Source organism: Doryrhamphus excisus, linkage group LG3 (assembly GCF_037039965.1).
Source record: "Doryrhamphus excisus strain RoL-2023G ecotype Guam linkage group LG3, RoL_Dexc_Guam_v1.1, whole genome shotgun sequence".
Taxonomy (NCBI): domain Eukaryota; kingdom Metazoa; phylum Chordata; class Actinopteri; order Syngnathiformes; family Syngnathidae; genus Doryrhamphus; species Doryrhamphus excisus.
The window spans coordinates 2,727,564-2,747,763 of NC_136359.1; the positions used below are offsets into that span (position 1 = coordinate 2,727,564).

Here is a 20,200-nt window from a genome sequence, read left to right on the forward strand (position 1 = left end):
AACTTTATATTTGACTTTGTGTGTGTGTGTGTGCTTCAGCGTCTTCCTATGGAAACACCCTCCATGACAACAATGAGGCCATCAGTATCTCTCATGTGAATACTCACCAGTGTTGAGCAGCTCTTAGCATGTTAGCATTTTAGCTCATATGCTGCTCTCTAAGGGCAAATACACACATGGGCTGACATGGGGACGCTATGGGACTGCCTGAACACTTTTGGGACCTGGTGCCTCCTTGCTAGATGCTACCAAGCTAGCTCTTAGCATGTTAGCATTTTAGCTAATTTGCTGCTCTCTAAAGGTAAATACACACATGGCATGATGTCGGGACGCTATGGGACTGCCTGAACACTTTTGGGACCTGGGATCTCCTTGCTAGATGCTACCAATCTAGCTCTTAGCATGTTAGCAATTTAGCTAATTTGCTGCTCTCTAAAGGCAAATACACACATGGCATGATGTCGGGACGCTATGGGACTGCCTGAACACTTTTGGGACCTGGTGCCTCCTTGCTAGATGCTACCAAGCTAGCTCTTAGCATGTTAGCATTTTAGCTAATTTGCTGCTCTCTAAAGGTAAATACACACATGGCATGATGTCGGGACGCTATGGGACTGCCTGAACACTTTTGGGACCTGGGATCTCCTTGCTAGATGCTACCAAGCTAGCTCTTAGCATGTTAGCATTTTAGCTAATTTGCTGCTCTCTAAAGGTAAATACACACATGGCATGATGTGGGGATGCTATGGGACTGCCTGAACACTTTTGGGACCTGGTGCCTCCTTGCTAGATGCTACCAAGCTAGCTCTTAGCATGTTAGCATTTTAGCTAATTTGCTGCTCTCTAAAGGTAAATACACACATGGCATGATGTCGGGACGCTATGGGACTGCCTGAACACTTTTGGGACCTGGTGCCTCCTTGCTAGATGCTACCAAGCTAGCTCTTAGCATGTTAGCGTTTTAGCTAATTTGCTGCTCTCTAAAGGTAAATACACACATGGCATGATGTCGGGACGCTATGGGACTGCCTGAACACTTTTGGGACCTGGTGCCTCCTTGCTAGATGCTACCAAGCTAGCTCCTAGCATGTTAGCATTTTAGCTAATTTGCTTTTGGTGTTAGTCCTCACATCACCTTCCCAGGCTAGAGCGTTGCTCAAAAGGTTCTTGGGTGCCGTCCCTGTCTTGTGTTCCTCCCCAGTGGTCGCCATCAGCTTCTGTTATGTGTTTCGCTGACCTGCTGCCTGCAATCAGCTTACAATACGCGTACAATCCCTTCTAGCCATATGCAATCATCTACCAAGCCATGGACCATTCTGACATCTTTATTTATCATGACATTTTCAAACAGCTTTCCAAAAATGATTTCTCCTCCTGTGTTGTGTGCTGTTGCACACTAATGCCACTCAATTAGCACATAGAATTACTACTGTAATGAGATGTTTGATACTGATACTGTCAGAAAGACCATTCAAAGCCTTCTTGGTTCCAATAATGTTTCGGCTTAATATCTGACCCCACCCCTACTTGGCAAGTTTTAGAGTGATATTGACTCGCTTGCCTCCCAGAGAAACTTTTACCACAAACTGAGCAGCTAAAGGGTTTTTCCCCTTTGTGTTTCTGCATGTGATACGTCAAACGGTGTCGCTGAGAAAAGCCTTCACCACAAACTGAGCAAGTAAAAGGCTCTCCCGTGTGTGTTCTCATGTGGTCTTCCATGCTTGAAGTGGAATAGAATTTTTTATCACAAACTGAGCAACTAAAAGGTTTTTCTCCTGTGTGTTTCAGCATGTGAACAGTCAAATACTGTTTGGTACAAAAGTTCTTACCACAAACTGAGCAAGCAAACGGTGTTTCTCCTGTGTGCTTTCTCATGTGTGTTACCAGTAGTGAGTTCAGATGGAACCTTTGACCACACACGGAGCAACCAAAAGGTGTTTCTCCAGTGTGTTTCCTCATGTGATAAGTCAAACTGGATTTGTAATGAAGATTTTTACCGCAAACTGAGCAATGAAAGGGTTTTTCTCCCGTATGCTTTCTCCTGTGCGCTGCCAGTGTCGACCTTTGTAGGAAGCGTTGCCCACACACGGAGCAACCAAAAGGTGTTTCCCCTGTGTGTTTCATCATGTGAAAAGTCAAATATTGTTTGGAGCAAAAGTTTTTACCACAAATTGAGCAACCAAACGGGTGTTCTCCTGTGTGCTTCATCATATGTGATACCATTTGTGACTTGAGAGGGAACCTCTGACCACAAACGGAACAACCGAAAGGATTCTCTGAGTGTTTCTGCATGTGATAAACTAAACTTTTTTTGTGAGAATACCTTTTACCGCAAACTGAACAACTGAAGGGTTTTTCTCCTGTGTGCTTTCTCATGTGCGATAACATATAAGACTTTTGAGTAAATCTTTGACCACAAACATAACAGGCAAAAGGTTTCTCTCCTGTGTGTGTCCGCATGTGTTGGGTCAAATAGGACATAAAAGTAAATCTTTTATCACAAATTGAACAAGTGAAACGTTTTTTAAACTTCTTCTTTTTAGAGCATTCGTGGTGTTTGTTTTCAGTGTGAGTCCTCGTGTCACTTTTACAATCTGCATCACTGCTCAAAGGTTCTTGGATGTCCTCCCAGTCTTCATCCTCAGGAGAGTGTGATGTTACGTCATCACTATCTGATAGCGGAGCTAAGAGGTTGTCTGCTTGGGATCCTCCACAGTGGTCTCCATCAGCTTCTGTTGTCATGTGTTGTGGTGAGCTGCTGCTGCTGCCTCTGTTCTCCTCACTTGGACTGTGGTCGTCAGGTGGTTCGTCTTCATGGTCTTCGGTCTTCAAACAGACAGCAGTCAGTGGCAACCTAGTGGGATCAGCCTCCTCTGGCCCTAGAAGATATTCTCTCTCCTGAGTGTTCCAGATTTCTTCCTCTTTAATGTCTTTAATGACCTTCTGGGTGTCTGGAGGACACAACCAATTTAAGGACTCCGGTGGTTTGTCTTCAAGGTTTTCAGTCTTCACTGAGACACCAGTCAGTGGCAACCTGGTGAGATCAGCCTCATCCGGTCCGAGAAGACACGCTCCTACCTGAGTGATCTGGAGTTCCTCCTCTTCCTTTTTAATGTGGGGGGGCTGCTTCAAAGTGGAGCTCCTCCCCTGCGGCTGAGGGTGACGTTCTTGACAACCAAACAGCTGTTGGACGTCTGAAAGACACAAAGCTTCATTAGCATCCAACATGCTAACGACATATCACTAACGCTGAGCCACTAAGTTAAAATACTTTTATGGTGTTGTGACTTAGGTTGCCGGATTATCCACCGAATGGTAACATTTTGCTTTGGTAACTTTCGCTCTCCGTGTTTCGTCATTTCTCTTTCACATGATCCTTTCTACTCCGACTTGAACTCCGCTGCTTTAGTCAAGCTCACCATCATGGCGGCTCTTTGTTTACCTTGCTTAGCATGGTCGGCTAACGTCAGCTCTTATTTCCGGGTTTAAGTGAGGCATTGTTGGAAACTTCATCCCACTCACCGTTATCTGCAGTTTGCTTCTTTTTCTCCGTTGATGAATTTCTGGGAGTTGGTGGCGCTGATTCTCTTCCTCTTTCTCTTTGACTGGACGTAGCCGCCATCTTAGCATAGCAGTGGTTCGTCTTCTATCACGTCTTCAATCTTGACTGCAGATAAGCACTCCAATGCTACTAACTCAACTTCCGTTTGGTTGGCGTTACAAAAGTCGAATCTCTAAGGCTGCTATTTTAAACTGGAGCCATGGAAAGCCACGGCAGCTCAGACCGCCTTTCACTCTGCGGTCGGATCGGCGCTTGTGTCCCTTGTGCGCATGTGCAGAATGTGTCTACATCCGGTCGCCTTGTACTACGCATGTGCAATGTCATCGACCTATTCCATTGGTTTCTACAAAAAAATCTGTTTAGATTCCAGATCATTATGAATGTGAGTGTGAATGGTTGTTTGTCTATACGAGTCCCACACAAAATTGTTTTGTATGTTTTTGTTCAGCATTGGGAACAAAAAATAAAATAAAGAAGGACAAAGTTCTGCTCGGGTTTTTATTAGTAAATATATTGTACAATCTCTTGGTTGCTTTCCAACATGGAGGACTTTACGTCCCTGGAGTACTACACGCTGTTTATGTTTGAATGACGTCCTGTGGATTTTATAGTCCTCGATTACGGACCGCCCAGTGGAAGGCGGCCTGAGCGGCTGCGGCTTTCCGAAGGTCCAGGCCTACTTTTAAAATTTAGGATTAAACAGTTATGTAGTTTCACTACAAATACAGCAATTGCAACCCCAGTCTTTTCTGTATGTAGCATTGGAAAGCTATCTTAGCCGAACTTTGAAGACGTGATAGAAGACGAACCACTGCTATGCTAAGATGGCGACGTCCAGTCAAGGAGAAGCAGGAAGAGAATCAGCGCCACCAAATCCCAGAAAATCACCCACGGAGAAAAAGCCCCAAACTGCAGATAACGGTGAGCGAGTTGAGGTTTCCCACAGCGTCTTTTCGGAGGCTAATTTAAACCCCGTAAATATAATTTACTTTGGTTGAAATGATCCATCCATGCTGATCGAGTTAAACAAAGAGCCGCCATGTTTGTTAGCTTATCCAAGGGAGCGGCATTACGTGTAACCCTTTAAGGATTATCTAAATCCGTTTTTATACTTATTTTCTCACCACATACTGTGTGTTTTGTAAACGTAGCGTAATAGCTTTATTAATGTAAGCCGTTTTTCATGACACCCTTATTTTATGACCACTATTAGACTCTTGGTTTGAAAGCTTGTGCTGAAAATGTGTTTTGCTGTTATTGCTAAGTAAGATGGCTACCCGAGGGCCTCATGCTAACCTAGCTAGCTTATGCTAGTTGTTGCTGGACGTGAGCTCACACTCAATATCAAGCAGGCCTGCTGCTCGATAATTGTGCTACAAAATATTGTCTATATTCAATATTATTGCAATATTTATAGACAATTTTTTCATTCATTTTAGTCATGAGAGGTGTCATTCATATTTGCATTAGTGTACCTGTGTGAGACATTAGTTAGACAGTGAAGATGCCTGTATGTGTGTATGTTTTTGCAATATAACCAGCGACACTCATACATACATGCATATCACTTTATCCAGAACATCATAATGATCTACCTGGTTGTTGTTTTTTATCATTCGATAAGTGCATTTATCCGTTATCGTGACAGGCTTAGCGACAAGTAAGCATTTCAAAGCTTTTTTGAGTGATTCCTCTTCATGAGTAGGTGAATTAATTGGAGTGCCAATATAGAAGATTTTAGATATTGTTTTTTTTCCTGATATTAGCCCGATATCAATATCGGAACGTAAGAGCTTATCTGCGTTTGTGTTCTTCAGATGTCCAGCAGCTGATTGGTCATCAAGAAGAACTTCCTCCTCAGCCACATTTGTTGAGCTCCACTTTGAAGCAGGAAAATCCACAGCCCCCCCACATTAAAGAGGAAGAGGAGGAACAATGTATCACTGAGGAGGGAGCACATCTTCTCGGGCCGGAGGAAGCTGGTCTCAACAAGTTACTACTGACTGGTGTCTCTGTGAAGACTGAAGACCATGAAGACAAACCACCGAAGTCCTTAAATTTGTTGTGTCAGCTGCAGCAGGGGAGCTCCACATTGAAGCAGGAGGACCCACAGCCCTCCCACATTAAAGAGGAAGAACTCGGGACAACTCAGAAGGGAGAGTGTCTTCTAGGGGTAGAGGAGGCTGATCTCACCAAGTTGCTGCCGACTGGTGTCTCTGTGAAGACCGAAGACCATGAAGACAAACCACCTGAGTCCTCACAGCTTCATCACAGTCCAAGTGAGGAGAACAGAGGCAGCAGCAGCAGCTCACCACAACACATGACAACAGAAGCCGATGGAGACCACTGTGGAGGATCCCAAGCGGACAACCTCTTAGCTCCGCTATCAGATAGTGACGACACAACGTCACACTCTCCTGAGGATGAAGACGGGGAAGATACACAAGAATCTTTGAGCAGCGATACCGACTGGGAAGGCGATACGACGACTAAGACTGACAGCAAACACTCTGAATGCTCTAAAAAGAAGACGGGTAAAAAACGTTTTACCTGCTCAGTTTGCGGTAAAAGATTTAGTTTTAAGTGCTATTTGACCCAACACATGCGGACGCACACGGGAGAAAAACCTTTTGCTTGCTCAGTTTGTCATAAAAGCTTTACCGATAAGTCTGATTTGACTCGACACATGCGGACACACACAGGAGAGAAACCTTTTGCCTGTTACGTTTGTGGTCAAAGATTTACTCAAAAGTCTTATATGCTATCGCACATGAGAATGCACACAGGAGAAAAACCCTTCAGTTGTTCAGTTTGCGGTAAAAGGTATTCTCACAAAAACAGTTTAGGTTATCACATGCTGAAACACTCGGAGAATCCTTTCGGTTGTTCCGTTTGTGGTCAGAGGTTCCCTCTCAAGTCACAAATGGTATCACATATGATGAAGCACACAGGAGAACACCCGTTTGGTTGCTCAATTTGTGGTAAAAACTTTTGCTCCAAACAATATTTGACTTTTCACATGATGAAACACACAGGGGAAACACCTTTTGGTTGTTCTGTATGTGGTCAACGATTCCCTCAAAAGTCCCGACTGGTGGCGCACATGAGAAAACACACAGGAGAAAAACCCTTTAGTTGCTCAGTTTGTGGTCAACACTTTCCTTATAAATCCAGTTTGACTTATCACATGAGGAAACACACTGGAGAAACACCTTTCGGTTGCTCCGTGTGTGGTCAAAAATTCCCTCTGAACTCACGACTGGTAACACACATGAGAAAGCACACAGGAGAAACACCGTTTGCTTGCTCAGTTTGCGGTAAGAACTTTTGTACCAAACAGTATTTGACTTATCACATGCAGAAACACACCGGAGAAAAACCTTTTAGTTGCTCAGTTTGTGATAAAAAATTCTATTCCACTTCAAGCATGGAAGACCACATGAGAACACACACGGGAGAGCCTTTTACTTGCTCGGTATGTGGTGAAGGCTTTTCTCAGCGACACCGTTTGACTTATCACATGCAGAAACACAAAGGGGAAAAACCTTTTAGCTGCTCCATTTGTGGTAAAAGTTTCTCTGGGAGGCAAGCGAGTATACATCACACTAAAGCTTGTCGAGAACGGTTGGGGGCAGCCTCCGATAGTAAGCCGAAACATTATTGGAACCAAGAAGGCTTTGAATGGTCTTTCTGACAACACGGCATTAATGCAATCGGTATCATCTGATCGTTGGTTATGTGTACAGTGAAATCTAATAGAAAATTATTGATGTCAGAATGAAATTCATATCACATGGTAGATTATTACGAATGATTAGAACCTTGAGGTCACAAGCAGATGGCCGGACATTCTCCTTCAGGATGTTTTGGTAGACACCAGAATTCATGCTTCCATTTGTCACGGCAATTATTCCAGATCCAGCAGCAGTCCATCACACTACCACCACCATATTTTACTGTTGGTACGATGTTTTTTTTTCTGAAATGTGGCGTTATTTTTATGCCAGGTGTAATAGCACATACATCTTCCACATGGTTAAACTTTTGTCTCATCAGACCGCAGTGTATTTTCCTAAAATTATTGGAGATCATAAAGATATGTTCTGACAGAACTGAGACAACCTTTAATGTTATTTTTGCTAAGCAGCGGTTTTGATCTTGGAACTCCTGCCATGCAGGCCTTTTTTTGCCTAGTTTCTTTTTTATGGTGGGGTCATGAACACTGACCTTAACAGGCAAGCGAGGCATGCGGTTCTTTGGACGTTGTTGTGGGGTCTTTTGTGACCTCTTGGGTGAGTCGTCGCTGGTTCACCACTATTTCATGAATGTCAGACAGGTCCTATTTAAGTGATTCATATTTTAATTTGTTTGATGATCATTAACGTCTGTAAGAATCCATTTTACCGTGCAAATATGACATTACTGTACACGTAGATGTCAATAAAAAGCTGAGCGGCAATAGGAGAAACCTGTTCCTTTTACATAGAAATCTCAACATCGCAGCTAAAGGCAGTGATACATGCATCAATCAATGCAGTTAAAACGCCCGTCATGGTCTTTCCAACAGTGGTACATGTAAAATCACCATTTACTGTCTTGCCAAACAGCATACAAAATACATTTAAAAATTGTATATATTTTATATTAATCCTATGGATTACTAATCCATAGGAGATTTCTCACTTGCAATTACTGCATGATGTTGATGAGTGCAATCGAATGGAAATTCAACAACATATTTGAAGAGAAAATCAAATTTTTTTTGTTCATCAAATATAAAAGACTTTCTGCAAAGTATAAGTCAATACTAATAAATAATTTATAAAATAAAAAAACCTGTTTATGACTTTCTAAATGTGGATTTCACTATTATTAGAGCCCTCCAGACATGAAATTGCCCCCATAATTATATTTACAGTCATTACCCAACACAGCCGGTATGATAAGTAATAAAACATACATCACACATTACCATTGGGGAAGTTCTAGTAGTATATGGAAGATAATGTGGGTTGATCGTATGACATTTTCCAAAAAAAAAAAATGCAGATTGCCGTAGGGGATACGTGAAAAGAAATTAAAAAGACTTACTACATTCTTGGGCAACACTGATATTTACATAATGCTCTTGAACGCCACAGCAGTTAGTATCGTGCGATAAAGGTGACAGCATCAAGTTGGTCATTGTTGTGTGTTACATGAATAAATAAATACATTTGATGATGAGGATGTGCATTAAAGGTTTTTAATCTTGAAGATTTTTCAACATATTTTTATGTTGTGTGTGTAATATATTTCAGAATATCTCAGAAGGAAGAGGAGGTTCATGACTTCCAGTCAGATGTCAGAAAGGGTACGGGAATCCCTGAAAGTGCGAGTAAATATAATAAAAAAACAATAAAAAGGGAATACAATATTGAAGGGATTTTATGAACAGCAGGAGAAAGTTAGACAAACGGGGAGCAGTTATACACAGCTATATAATAGCTATGGGCCATATTAAATACTCCGACACAGTAGGGGGCGGTATGCGCCATTAACGCAATGGCTGCCAGCCGACATGAATCCAAAAGAAGAAATAATGACAAAAAAAAGTCGTGCAGAACTGCAGTGGCATTCTGTAGCTCCGGCCAGAAGATTCAAGTTTAGGATTGAACAGTTATATAGATTCGTTACAAATCTAGTAATAACCTCACAGACTCTTATTTTCTAAAGTCCATGAACCGGAAGCTGAGCTTGGAGTGCTTATCTGAAGAGAAGCGCGAAGAGGAACCAGGAAGCTAAGCTATGCTAAGATGGCGACGTCCGCTAAACGAGAATGCGGAAGTGAATCAGCGCTGCCAACTCCCAGCAAATCCAAAAAGCCCCAAACTGCAGATAATGGTGAGAAAGCTAAACTTTCCTTTCCTTTTCAATGCTATTTTTAAACCCCAAAAAGATTGTTGGGTGTAGCGTAGTGGAAATAAGCTTCCTTGCTTGGCAAGTTTAAACAAGGGAGCCGCCATGATTGTTAGCTTGATGAAGACAGAATGCCTTGTCATAGCATATATAGAAAAACAAAGTTACCAAACCGAATTTACAACATTTGCTATTTTTGTTCTTTGTTCCGCAGCCCCTGTGGGAGATGTAGAGAAAATTATGGGTTAATAAAAATTAAAAAAAGACGACGAATTTTTGCGACAGCTCGTAAAACTACGTGAATTAGGACTCGTTTCCGGTCATGCCTCCACATTTTCACCATTTATTTTAAACTGGCCCGTACAAATATCTAACGCTATAATTGACTATGGCCTACTTACAGTATATGCTTAAGTGTTTTGTATATCTTACAGTATTTTAAACCAGGGGTGAGCAAAGTACGGCCCATGGGCCACATCAGGCTCACCAAATATCTTAATCCGGCCCACCGGGTATTTCCAAATTCCCAACTACCAATGGAGGAGGAGTGGCGCCTTTGTCCCGACAGTCAACGGTTACTGAGGCGTTTGGGACGCAAAATTAAAAATGAACAAAACGGGCCAAAAACGGTGCACGCTCACAGACGGTGTCGCTCACTCCAAAAGAAATGCAACCTTTCAATATGGTTGAAAAGCAAACGTTCCAGGAAATGTTGGACCTGGGAGAAGAAACTGCTGCTAACATTGCTAGCATCAAGAGAGATCCTGCTAGCGTCAACATGTCGGTGTTGATTGTGATTGATGGGATGCTTTGTTCCTGATAGCCATTGAACCAAAGAGTGTAAGGAGTTCCAGGAGAAACATCTCAAGGATCACATCTGAGCTGATGTGTGTTTATGTTGTATCTCGTAGACGTCCAGCAGCCAATCGGTCATCAATACGAACATCCCACTCAGCAGCACGTTTGGAGCTCCACTTTGAAACAGGAAAAAACACAGCCCCCGCATGTTAGAGAAGAAGAGGAACGGGAGTGTCTTCTTGAGTCGGAGGAGGCTGATATCAAGTTGCCACTGACTGGTGTCTCTGTGAAGACCGAAGACCTTGAAGACCAACCAGGTGAGTCTTCAGACATCGAGGAGATGATTGGTCATCAAGAAGAATGTCCCACTCAATGGTGGAGCTCCACTTTGAAGAAGGAGCATCCACAGTCCCTCCACATTAAAGAGGAAGAGGATGAACTCTGGATCACTCAGAAGGGAGAGTTCCTTCTCCGACCGGAGGAGGCTGACCTCACTAAGTTGCCACTGACTGTAGTCTCTGTGAAGACCGAAGACCATGAAGACGAACCACCTGAGTCCTCACAGTTTCATCACAGTCCAAGTGAGGAGAACAGAGGCAGCAGCAGCTCACCACAAGAAGCTGATGGAGACCACGGTGGAGGATCCCAAGCAGAGAACCTCTTAGCTCCGCTATCAGATAGTGATGACGCAACATCACAGTCTCCTGAGGATGAAGAAAGGGACCACACCCAAGATGTGAGGACTCCCACTGACAACAAACACTCTAAACGTTTAAAAAGAAAGACAAGTCAAAAATGTTATATAAGCTCGATTCCCGCTGAGACGTTTCCTCAAAGCTCCACTTTGACTCAGCACACAGAAAGTACACACAAAGGAGAAAAACCTTTCAGTTGTGCAGTTTGTAACAAACGATTCTCTCAAAAGTCATATGCGGCGTTACACATGGCAAAACACACAGGAGAAAAACCATTTAGTTGCTCAGTTTGCACCGAAAGCTTTTCTACTAGATATTATTTGACTCAACACATGCTGACGCACACAGGAGAAAAACCATTTAGTTGCTCAGTTTGCACCGAAAGCTTTTCTACTCGATATTATTTGACTCAACACGTGCTGACACACACAGGAGAAAAACGTTTTAGTTGTTCCGTTTGTGGTCAAGGCTTCCTTCAAAAGTCACAAATGGTATCACATATGAGAAAGCACACAGGAGAAAAACCCTTTCGTTGCTCAGTTTGTCGTGCAAGCTATGTTATCAGAAGCAGTTTGACTTATCACATGCTAAAGCACAAAGAAGAAAAACCATATAATTGTTCCGTTTGTGGCCAAGGCTTCCTTAAAAAGTCACAAATGGTGTCTCATATGAGACAGCACACAGAAGAAAAACCTTATTGTTGCTCAATATGTGGTAAGAGCTATTATTTCAGGAATAGCTTTACGTATCACATGACAACCCACAAAGATGAAAAACCTTTTGGTTGTTCTGTTTGTGGGCAAAGCTTCCTGGAGAAGTCACAAATGACATCGCATATGAAAACGCACTCAGGGGAAACACCGTACAGTTGCTCGGTTTGTGGTGAATCGTATTCTAACAAGTGTAGTCTGACTTATCACATGGTGAAGCACAAACAAAATAAACATATTAGCTGCTCCGTTTGTGGCAAAGGATTCGCTAAAAAGTCACGTATGATAGTGCACATGCGGAAGCACACAGGAGAAAGACCTTTCAGTTGCTCTGTCTGCGGTACAAGATTCTCGAGGCGTGAAAATATGGTGGCACACATGAGAGTACACACAGGAGAAAGACCCTTTGGTTGCTCGGTGTGCGGCGAAAGCTTTTCTCAGAGGAAGCGTTTGACTTACCACATGCAGAAACACAAAGCTAAAAAGCCCTTTAGTTGCGCAGTTTGCGGTAAAGGTTTCTCTGGGAGACAAGCACTGATAAAGCACTCAAAAGCTTGTCAAGCACGGTCGGGGTCAGCTTCAGAAACCTTTTTGCAACCAAGCAGACTTTGAATGGTCTTTCTAACAACAGATAATCAATGCAATTGGTTTCTTATATAGAAATATGACATGCGAGTGTCAGACTGTTATGTGTACAATAATACAGAGAGACTATTTCACTATATTACTTTGCAAATGTCTCTACCATATGAACTGTTGTTAAATATACGAGATGTTCAGGATCAGTTTACAATTAAAAAAAATTATTATAAAGGCAGTTAATGAGCTATGCTAAAATTGTATCAAGGTTTGTAATTTGTGTCTTTCGGGCACCCTGTTTATGAATTCTGTTCTGTTAAATAAAAGGAATGGAGCAATCTCCTGGTCTCCTCGTTCAGAAAGGCACATCCGACTGGCAGTAGGCAGTAATAGAAGACCCGGGACACCAATAACCGGACCCTGGTGCTCTACTTTTATCGCTCTCACAAAGACAGGAAGTCCCACACGGTAGACACGCAAGTAACGGCCGATATCGAAACCGTGCTTTTTTTGATGTCAGCTGATGCCGATTGGTGGCCGATCGATCAGAGTGCCCTGAGTTCTATAATAATTTTTTTTGGTTCAAATTAACAGAATAATAATTTCTAATATTTTTGATTTTGAAATCTGTATAAAGAGTATAAATTGAGAGTGGAAGGTTATGATAACACAGGTGTAGCCATCTTGTAGCATTACTGAAACTACTTTGTGCTATCATGACCCTGGACTCTGAATACAGTTTATACAGGACGCATTTTTCTTTAAAAAAATATGTGTTATTTTTAACCCAAAATTATTGACCCAAATATTCGTATTACTCTAAAACAGGCCTCAAATTAAATTGACTTTTGTCCTAGTTACAGAGTACCATTGGACTAAATAGGTCAGGTAACAAAAGGACCAAAGTCAATGGTGGCCCAAGCAGCCCAGCACCAGACCTTCAGAAAATCCTAGCGTGGTAGTCATGGAGTTCTTAAAAGGGTCATTGATATGATTTATTGTCCTGCTTGTTGTGAGATGTTCATATAAATATGTATTCCCTTTTGTATATAAAAAATCACTGGATAATTCAGTGATTTTAGTGTGGGAAAAACTCATTTCAAAGTGGACATATTATATTATTTTCCACTTTTCTGACCTACAAATGGAGTTAGAATGTTATATTCTCATGCCAAAGTTTCAGATAATGAGGTTTGCCGATTAGGAAGTGAAACTGAAAGAAGTTTGAGGTGGCTCAAAACGCTCGCTTTCAGAGGGCGTTGAACTGTTCGTTTGTTTGTGATGTCACAGAGGAGCGACGGCGGCCAGGTGATGTTACCTGAATGTTATATTACCTGAACACTTTACCACAATACCAATTGGTATCACATACAACATAGATGAGTGTAAGAATATATATATAATATGCAAATATAATATAATATATGCAAAGAGAAAAATATTCTAAATAACAGTAAAGTCATCGCTTGCTTATGGTGGGTAATTAGTGCCAGAGAAACAGTGATAAGTGACTTTCTAAAATACAATCTTTACCATTATTTATATATATCATTTATCATTATTTATATATATATTTATATATGATAGCATCCCTGCAGTCACAATTACACTCTGATTACTCTTTCTTTACACCACATTGCTTCAGCTTCAATCAGCCTGAGTTAACTAGTTAGCTTTCAATTTATTTACTGTATTACTAAACTTAAGAAAGGGTTTAAAACAGAGAGTGGGCAAGACTGACAAAGAAACCCCCCAAAAAAACATTACCACTTCCACACTGATAGGGAGGAAAACATATTTTCACTCGATTTCGAGAGTCAAGACAGAAATGAGGTAAATAAAAGAAGAACCGACTCTCTGAGGGTGCTTTTTTTTATTAGCGATATATATAATACATAAACATATCAAATTGTCAGTATGGTAAATATTGGTGTTACATTTACAATGCACATATCCATCCCTGTACTTATATAAGCATGCGTTACATGCAATAGAATCCCTACTGCACTAACACTAGTACTAATACTAATACTCGTACTACTAACCGAGGCATCACTACATCAAGGCCACAGAAATGAGAAACTAATTCACTTACCTCCTTATCACATGACACTGTTATTTAATTTCTATATCAAGAGGAGTCAGAGGAAGTAGATTTTGACAAACTCAACAGCGAAAAGGTTTTTCCTCCTGGGTGTGTGTTCTCATGTGTCGTACCATAGCTGACTTTTGAGAGAATGTTTTCCCGCAAACAGAACAACAAAAAGGTTTCTCTCCTGTGTGCGTTCTCAGGTGCGCGACCATAACTGACTTTTGACAGAATCTTTTATCACAAACCGAACAACTAAAAGGTTTTTCTCCTGTGTGCATTCTCATGTGAGACACCACGTTACACTTATTAGCATAAGCTTTACCACAAACGGAACAACAAAAAGGTTTTTCTCCCGTGTGCGTTCTCAGGTGTGCGGCCATGACCGACTTTTGTGAGAATCTTTTATTGCAGACCGAACAACTAAAAGGTTTTTCTCCTGTGTGCATTCTCATGTGTGACACAAAGCTATACTTTTTGTAGAATCCTTGACCACAAACAGAGCAAGCAAACGGTTTTTCTCCCGTGTGTTTCAGCATGTGACAACTGTAACTGTATCTGTGAGAAAAACTTTCGCCACAAACCGAGCAACGGAAAGGTGTCTCTCCCGTGTGCGTTCTCATGTGTGTCAGCATCATTGACTTGAGAAGGAATCCTTGGCCACAAACAGAACAACTAAAAGGTTTCTCTCCTGTGTGTTTCAGCTTGTGATAAGTCAAACTGTTTCTGCGAGAGAAGCTTTCGCCGCAAACGGGGCAGCTAAAAGGTTTTTCTCCTGTGTGCGTTCTCATGTGTGAGACCAAGCTTGACTTGTGAGAGAATCGTTTACCACAAACCGGACAACCAATAGGTTTTTCCCCTGTGTGTGTCTGCATGTGTTGAGTCAAATCGTAGTTATTAGAAAAGCTTTTAGCACAAACGGAGCAGGTCTTCTGGACATCGGGATGACGCTCTCCCACCTGGGTGGTCCAGAGTTCCTCCTGGTCCTCTTTAAAGTGGGAGGGCCGTGGATCCTCCCCCTTGAAAGTGGAGCTCTCCCCCCGCGACTGAAGTGGGTGACCAGTCAGCTGCTGGACATCTGAAGGACACAACCGATGAAAGGACTCAGATGGTCCGTCTTCAGGGTCTTCGGTCTTCACAGAGACAAGTTCCTCCTCTTCCTCTTTAATATGAGGGGGCTGTGGATTCTCCTGCTTCAAAATGGAGCTCCCCCCTTGAGACTGAGGGGGATGACCAATCTGGACATCTGACGGACCCCAGCAATGGAAGGACTCAGGTGGTTCCTCTTTATGGTCTTCAGTCTTCACAGAAACAACAGTCAGTGGCAACTTGGTGAGATCAGCCTCCTCTGGAACGAGAAGACAGTCTCCCTCCTGAGTGATCCAGAGTTCCTCTTCTTCCTCTTTGACTTGGGGGGGCTGTGGATCCTCCTGCTTCAAAGTGGATTTATGCCCCTGCAGCTTAGGAGGATCTTCTTCTTCATGTTGTATCATCTGCGGGATGTCTGCAGGACATTAATTAGTTCATTAGTTCTGTTTGATGGTAGACTGCAGCCCATTATGAGTCCAAAAATGAATATTTATGCAAATGTTTTGTATTATGGGGCAAAATAAAGTATTTTCAAGCATAGAAGTGTTCTAGATGAACAAATAAATACAGTTTATTAGTCTAGTATTTTCATTTATCACTAATGCACAACTTTTTGATATTAAGACTCCATTTCAAAAATAAACACTTTGTTTTTTGATGTTATAGGTTCATGAAATATATTTTAATCTGCTGTGTCTCGCTGTGACCACGAGATGGCAGTGTTTTGACTTTGACGTGTTTTCAAATTTTCTTTCTTTTTATAATAGAATTAATGTTTTAATGCTGTTAATTGGCGCTTAGGGGTATTTATACATCCAGAAAATATATTACCCATTCAAGAATACTAACAGGCTTGGTACTCCCACGTTCACATTTGCTAACATTGGCCGAATTTTTAACGTTACATATTTCATTTTAATCCTGGTGTTCTACTTATCTACTTATTCCCTCGACTGAAACTCTATCTTGTTTATTCAACCACCCAAAATAGATTTAGCTTTGTAATATAACAACAAATAACACACAACTGCAAATGGTTTCAATTTGCTTCTACTCTTGACTTCAACTCTGCTGCCTCAGTCAAGCTAACAATCATGGCGGCTCTTTGTTTAACTTATTCCGCATGGTCCGTTTACTTCAACTAAAATCCTCCAAAAAGATTTAATCCCACTCACCGTTATCTGTAGTTTGGGGCTTTTTCTCCGTTGATGAATTTCTGGGAGTTGGTGGCGCTGATTCTCTTCCTCCTTCTCTTTGACTGGACGTCGCCATCTTAGCATAGCAGTGGTTCGTCTTCTATCATCGCCTCGGATAAAACTCTCACTTCCGGTTGTTGGGGTGGGTTTTACGAAATATGAATCTTTAATGTATTCTTTGCTGTATCTGCTGTGAATCTATACAAGTGTTTAACTGTAAATTTGAAACTTCTGTCGGGAGCTCCGGAAAAACACAAACATGTTGGCTAGCTTCCGCTGCTGCTGCTTCTTCTTCGTTTTTATTGGCGGTTGGCAAAGCACCTTCTGGTGTACATTACCGCCACCTTCTGGTCAGGAGTGTGAGTCGAGACGCTAAAAAAACACTCGATTTAAATTCAATCATTAAAAAACACTAAAAATAATTGAAATAAAATACGTTTGACAAATATTAATTTAAAAAAATTAAAGTATTGGACAAAAAGAGCAAAAAGTGAATGGTTTTTTTTTTACTAATTATAGGCTTTTTTAAAGGCAAAATACAGTATATGTAAGTTCCTAACATTTATTTAAAAAGTTGCATCTCAGCTTTGTGATATAGGTGAAAAGCTGTATTAGTCATATCAGATTGTTTTCTTTACATTTTCTACATATTTCATCAAAAATAATATATTACTTTGGATAATCGCAATATTATGACTTATTATTATTACTACTTATTATTATTCTCATGACATTCTGAGTAAGTAAGAGTAAGTAAGAGTTTATCAGTGTCCTAACAGTCTTATTTTGTGTAAGTCATGGATCAGATTCGGGATCCAACACATTTTAAAAAGATGAATCACAGTTTATTATCAACTCTTATAAAGTTGGGTTCGGCAGCTATCTGGAAGTCCTCGTGAGCACTTGGTGACCAACCACAGAGGAGTGTGCGTGCCTGAATACGTTAATACAAACTGAGCATGACATCCAAAGAAATACAGCTGAATAGGTGCAGAATCTGGAAGATCTAGAAAGCTTTGTGTGCTGGTTATTGTGTGGAGCTGCTCTATAGGAGTCCATAACTCAACACAAAGGGCCAGACAATGAAATATGCTTCAAAAATGACATTACTTGTCATGATATTACGTAATTCTCATAAAATGAGGCATTTTCTGGTTAGAGTACAATATGTTTCTTCTACTGTAGAAAAAAAAAACACCTTTTTTTTCTTGTGAAAATGATATTTTTACAATGTGCCACGTCACATGAAAGCCAGCAGTTTTACACATAACCCAGGCGTGTACTACTTTGACCCTCTTGATGGCGCATTTCAACTAACATCCCACATGATCAGGATGAATATCAGAAAGACCATTCAAAGCCTTTTTGGTTCCAGTAATGTTTCGGCTGACTATCTGAGGCCGACTCCTCCTCTTCTTCTTGACAAGCGTCTTCCTTTGAGTGCATTATCATGTGAAACTTGGAAAGGTATTTGTAAGTATAGTTCTTCCCACAAACGGAGCAACTGAAGAGTGTTTGTCCCCGATGTGTTTTCTTGTGAGCGACCAGACGCGTCTTTGTAGGGAATCTTTTACCACAAACGGAACAACCGAAAGGTTTCTCTATTGTGTGCCTTCTCATGTGTGAAATCATACTCGACTTCTGCGTGAATCTGTGACCGCAAAGAGAACAGCTCAACGGTTTCTCCGCCGTGTGCGTGAGCATGTGATAAGTCAAGCTCTTTCTGTAAGAATAGCTTTTGCCGCAGAGTGAGCAAGCAAAAGGTCTCTCCCCCGTGTGCATCAGCATGTGTTGCGTCAAATTACTCTGACGTGAAAACGTTTTAGCGCAAACTGAGCAGGTGAAATGCTTCGTCCCTGTCTTCTTCTTGGAGCGTTTGTCGTCAGTTTGAGTCCTCATGTCACCTTCCCAGTCTGTATCGCTGCTCAAAGGTTCTTGGGTGTCGTCCGCGGAGTGTGACGTTGTGTCGTCACTATCCGATAGCGGAGCTAAGAGGTTGTCTGCTTGGGATCCTCCACAGTGGTCTCCATCAGCTTCTGTTGTCATGTGTTGTGGCTCCGCCCCTCTGTTCTTCTCACTTGGACTGTGATGAAGCTGTGAAGACTCAGTTGGTTCATCTTCATGGTCTTCGGTCTTCACAGAGACTATAGTCAGTGGCAACTCGGTGACATCAGTTTCCTTCAACCCTGCAAAACACTCTCCCTCCTGAGTGATCCAAAGTTCCTCCTCTTCCTCTTTAACCTGGACGGGCTGTGGACCTTCCTGCTTCAAAGTGGAGGTCCCCCACTGTGGCCGAGGGGGATATTCTTTTTGAAGACCAGTCAGCTGCTGAACGTCTGAAGGACACAAACAACGTAAGGACTCAGGTGGTTTGTCTTCATGGTCTTCAGTCTTCACAGAGACACCAGTCGGTGGAAACGTGCTGAGATCATCTTCTTCTGGCCTTGAATGACGTTCTCCCTCGTGTGTGATTTTGAGTTCCATCTCTTGCTTCAATGTGGAGCTCCAACCATGCGGCTCATTGGGACGTTCTTTATGATGACCAAAGAGCTTCTGGATGTCTGCAGGACACAAAGAACACCAAGACACTTTAGCTCAGACGTGATGTCCTGGAATTGGTTACACGTGTTCTTCTATGTTCTTCTATGTAATGTGTGTTAGTCGTATTTCATGGATATTCATTACGTGTGTTGACACAATGACGGATCACAAATCATAACACAATAACACATTTTGCTGGTTGATAATTGTGCTACAAATTATTGTTGATAATCAATATCATTGTGTACATTTTGGAGACTTTTTTTCATTATTGACATGACAAGTGTAATTCACATTTCAACCACCAGATGGTGGTCAAGTATAGTGTACTTGTGTTTGTATGTTGTTTAAAATTGATGCCATTTTGTGCCATGTTAGCTTATTGAGGGGCTTTTTTTAAAGGCTGTGAACCATGTGCGCCATGATGGACTGTTTTTTAAATTCATATTACCAACGAAACGTCTCAGTAAGCGTTGACAGTCGGGATGAAGGCTCCGATGCCCGTCCATCTGCTCCTACTGCCGTCGTTAAAGCTAACAATCATGGCGGCTCTTTGTTTACCTTGATCGGCAAAGGTCGGCTAACTTCTGATTAGACACGTAGGAACAACACTTCCCGTCAAACCTTTTAAAATTTCCTCTCGCTCACCGTTATTTGATGTTTGGTGCTTTTTCTCCGTTAATGGTTGCCCTGGAGTTGGTGGCGATGATTCTCTTCCTCCTTCTCTTTGACTGGACGTCGCCATCTTAGCATAGCAGCGGTTCATCTTATATCTTCACTTCGGATAAAACTCCAAAGCTACGCACTCGTTCCTTTAGAAAAGACTAATCTCTGAGGTTAGTGTTGCTATATTTGCTGAGCATCTATGTAACTGTTTCATCGTAATAGTGAAACTTCTGTCAGGAGCTCCAGAAAGCTAAAGCTAAAGTCTTCTTCTTATTCTTCGTCTTTTCTTGGATTAATGATGGGTTGCAGCTTTCACTGTAAAGGTGGATACCGCCACCTACTGTATGGGAGTATGTCATAGGAACATCTACTCTACA

At 41.7% G+C, this 20,200-nt stretch overlaps 4 protein-coding genes across 6 annotated transcripts; 2 read left to right on the forward strand and 2 right to left on the reverse strand.

Annotated features, from left to right (window-relative positions):
* Positions 1-1,309: 1,309 nt before the first annotated feature.
* On the reverse strand, positions 1,310-3,823 carry LOC131128097 (uncharacterized). Of its 2 annotated transcripts, XM_078789438.1 has the most exons (3): positions 3,523-3,823; positions 3,079-3,194; positions 2,809-2,951 (listed from the first exon to the last, which is right to left on the reverse strand). In XM_078789438.1, exons 1-3 carry the CDS (start codon positions 3,620-3,622, stop codon positions 2,880-2,882), a joined length of 288 nt encoding a protein of 95 aa, XP_078645564.1. In that variant the 5' UTR covers positions 3,623-3,823; the 3' UTR covers positions 2,809-2,879. The 2 variants fall into 2 exon arrangements, with proteins under 2 accessions (XP_057926648.2, XP_078645564.1); XM_058070665.2 differs by having other exon boundaries at positions 1,310-3,194.
* A 343-nt stretch (positions 3,824-4,166) lies between these two features.
* LOC131128093 (uncharacterized) lies at positions 4,167-7,442 on the forward strand. The gene is made up of 2 exons (XM_058070659.2): positions 4,167-4,483; positions 5,380-7,442. Exons 1-2 carry the CDS (start codon positions 4,387-4,389, stop codon positions 7,254-7,256), a joined length of 1,974 nt encoding a protein of 657 aa, XP_057926642.2. The 5' UTR covers positions 4,167-4,386; the 3' UTR covers positions 7,257-7,442.
* Positions 7,443-9,017: 1,575 nt separating this feature from the next.
* Positions 9,018-12,748, forward strand: LOC131128091 (uncharacterized). Of its 2 annotated transcripts, XM_078789431.1 has the most exons (3): positions 9,018-9,445; positions 10,372-10,994; positions 12,570-12,748. In XM_078789431.1, the coding sequence occupies exons 1-3, from the start codon at positions 9,358-9,360 to the stop codon at positions 12,630-12,632; spliced, it is 774 nt and encodes a 257-aa protein (XP_078645557.1). In that variant the 5' UTR covers positions 9,018-9,357; the 3' UTR covers positions 12,633-12,748. The 2 variants fall into 2 exon arrangements, with proteins under 2 accessions (XP_078645557.1, XP_057926637.2); XM_058070654.2 differs by having other exon boundaries at positions 10,372-12,604.
* Positions 12,749-14,090: 1,342 nt separating this feature from the next.
* LOC131128121 (uncharacterized) lies at positions 14,091-20,099 on the reverse strand. Its single transcript, XM_078789253.1, has 3 exons — positions 19,806-20,099; positions 17,964-19,177; positions 14,091-15,845 (listed from the first exon to the last, which is right to left on the reverse strand). Exons 1-3 carry the CDS (start codon positions 19,921-19,923, stop codon positions 14,409-14,411), a joined length of 2,769 nt encoding a protein of 922 aa, XP_078645379.1. The 5' UTR covers positions 19,924-20,099; the 3' UTR covers positions 14,091-14,408.
* Positions 20,100-20,200: the final 101 nt, after the last annotated feature.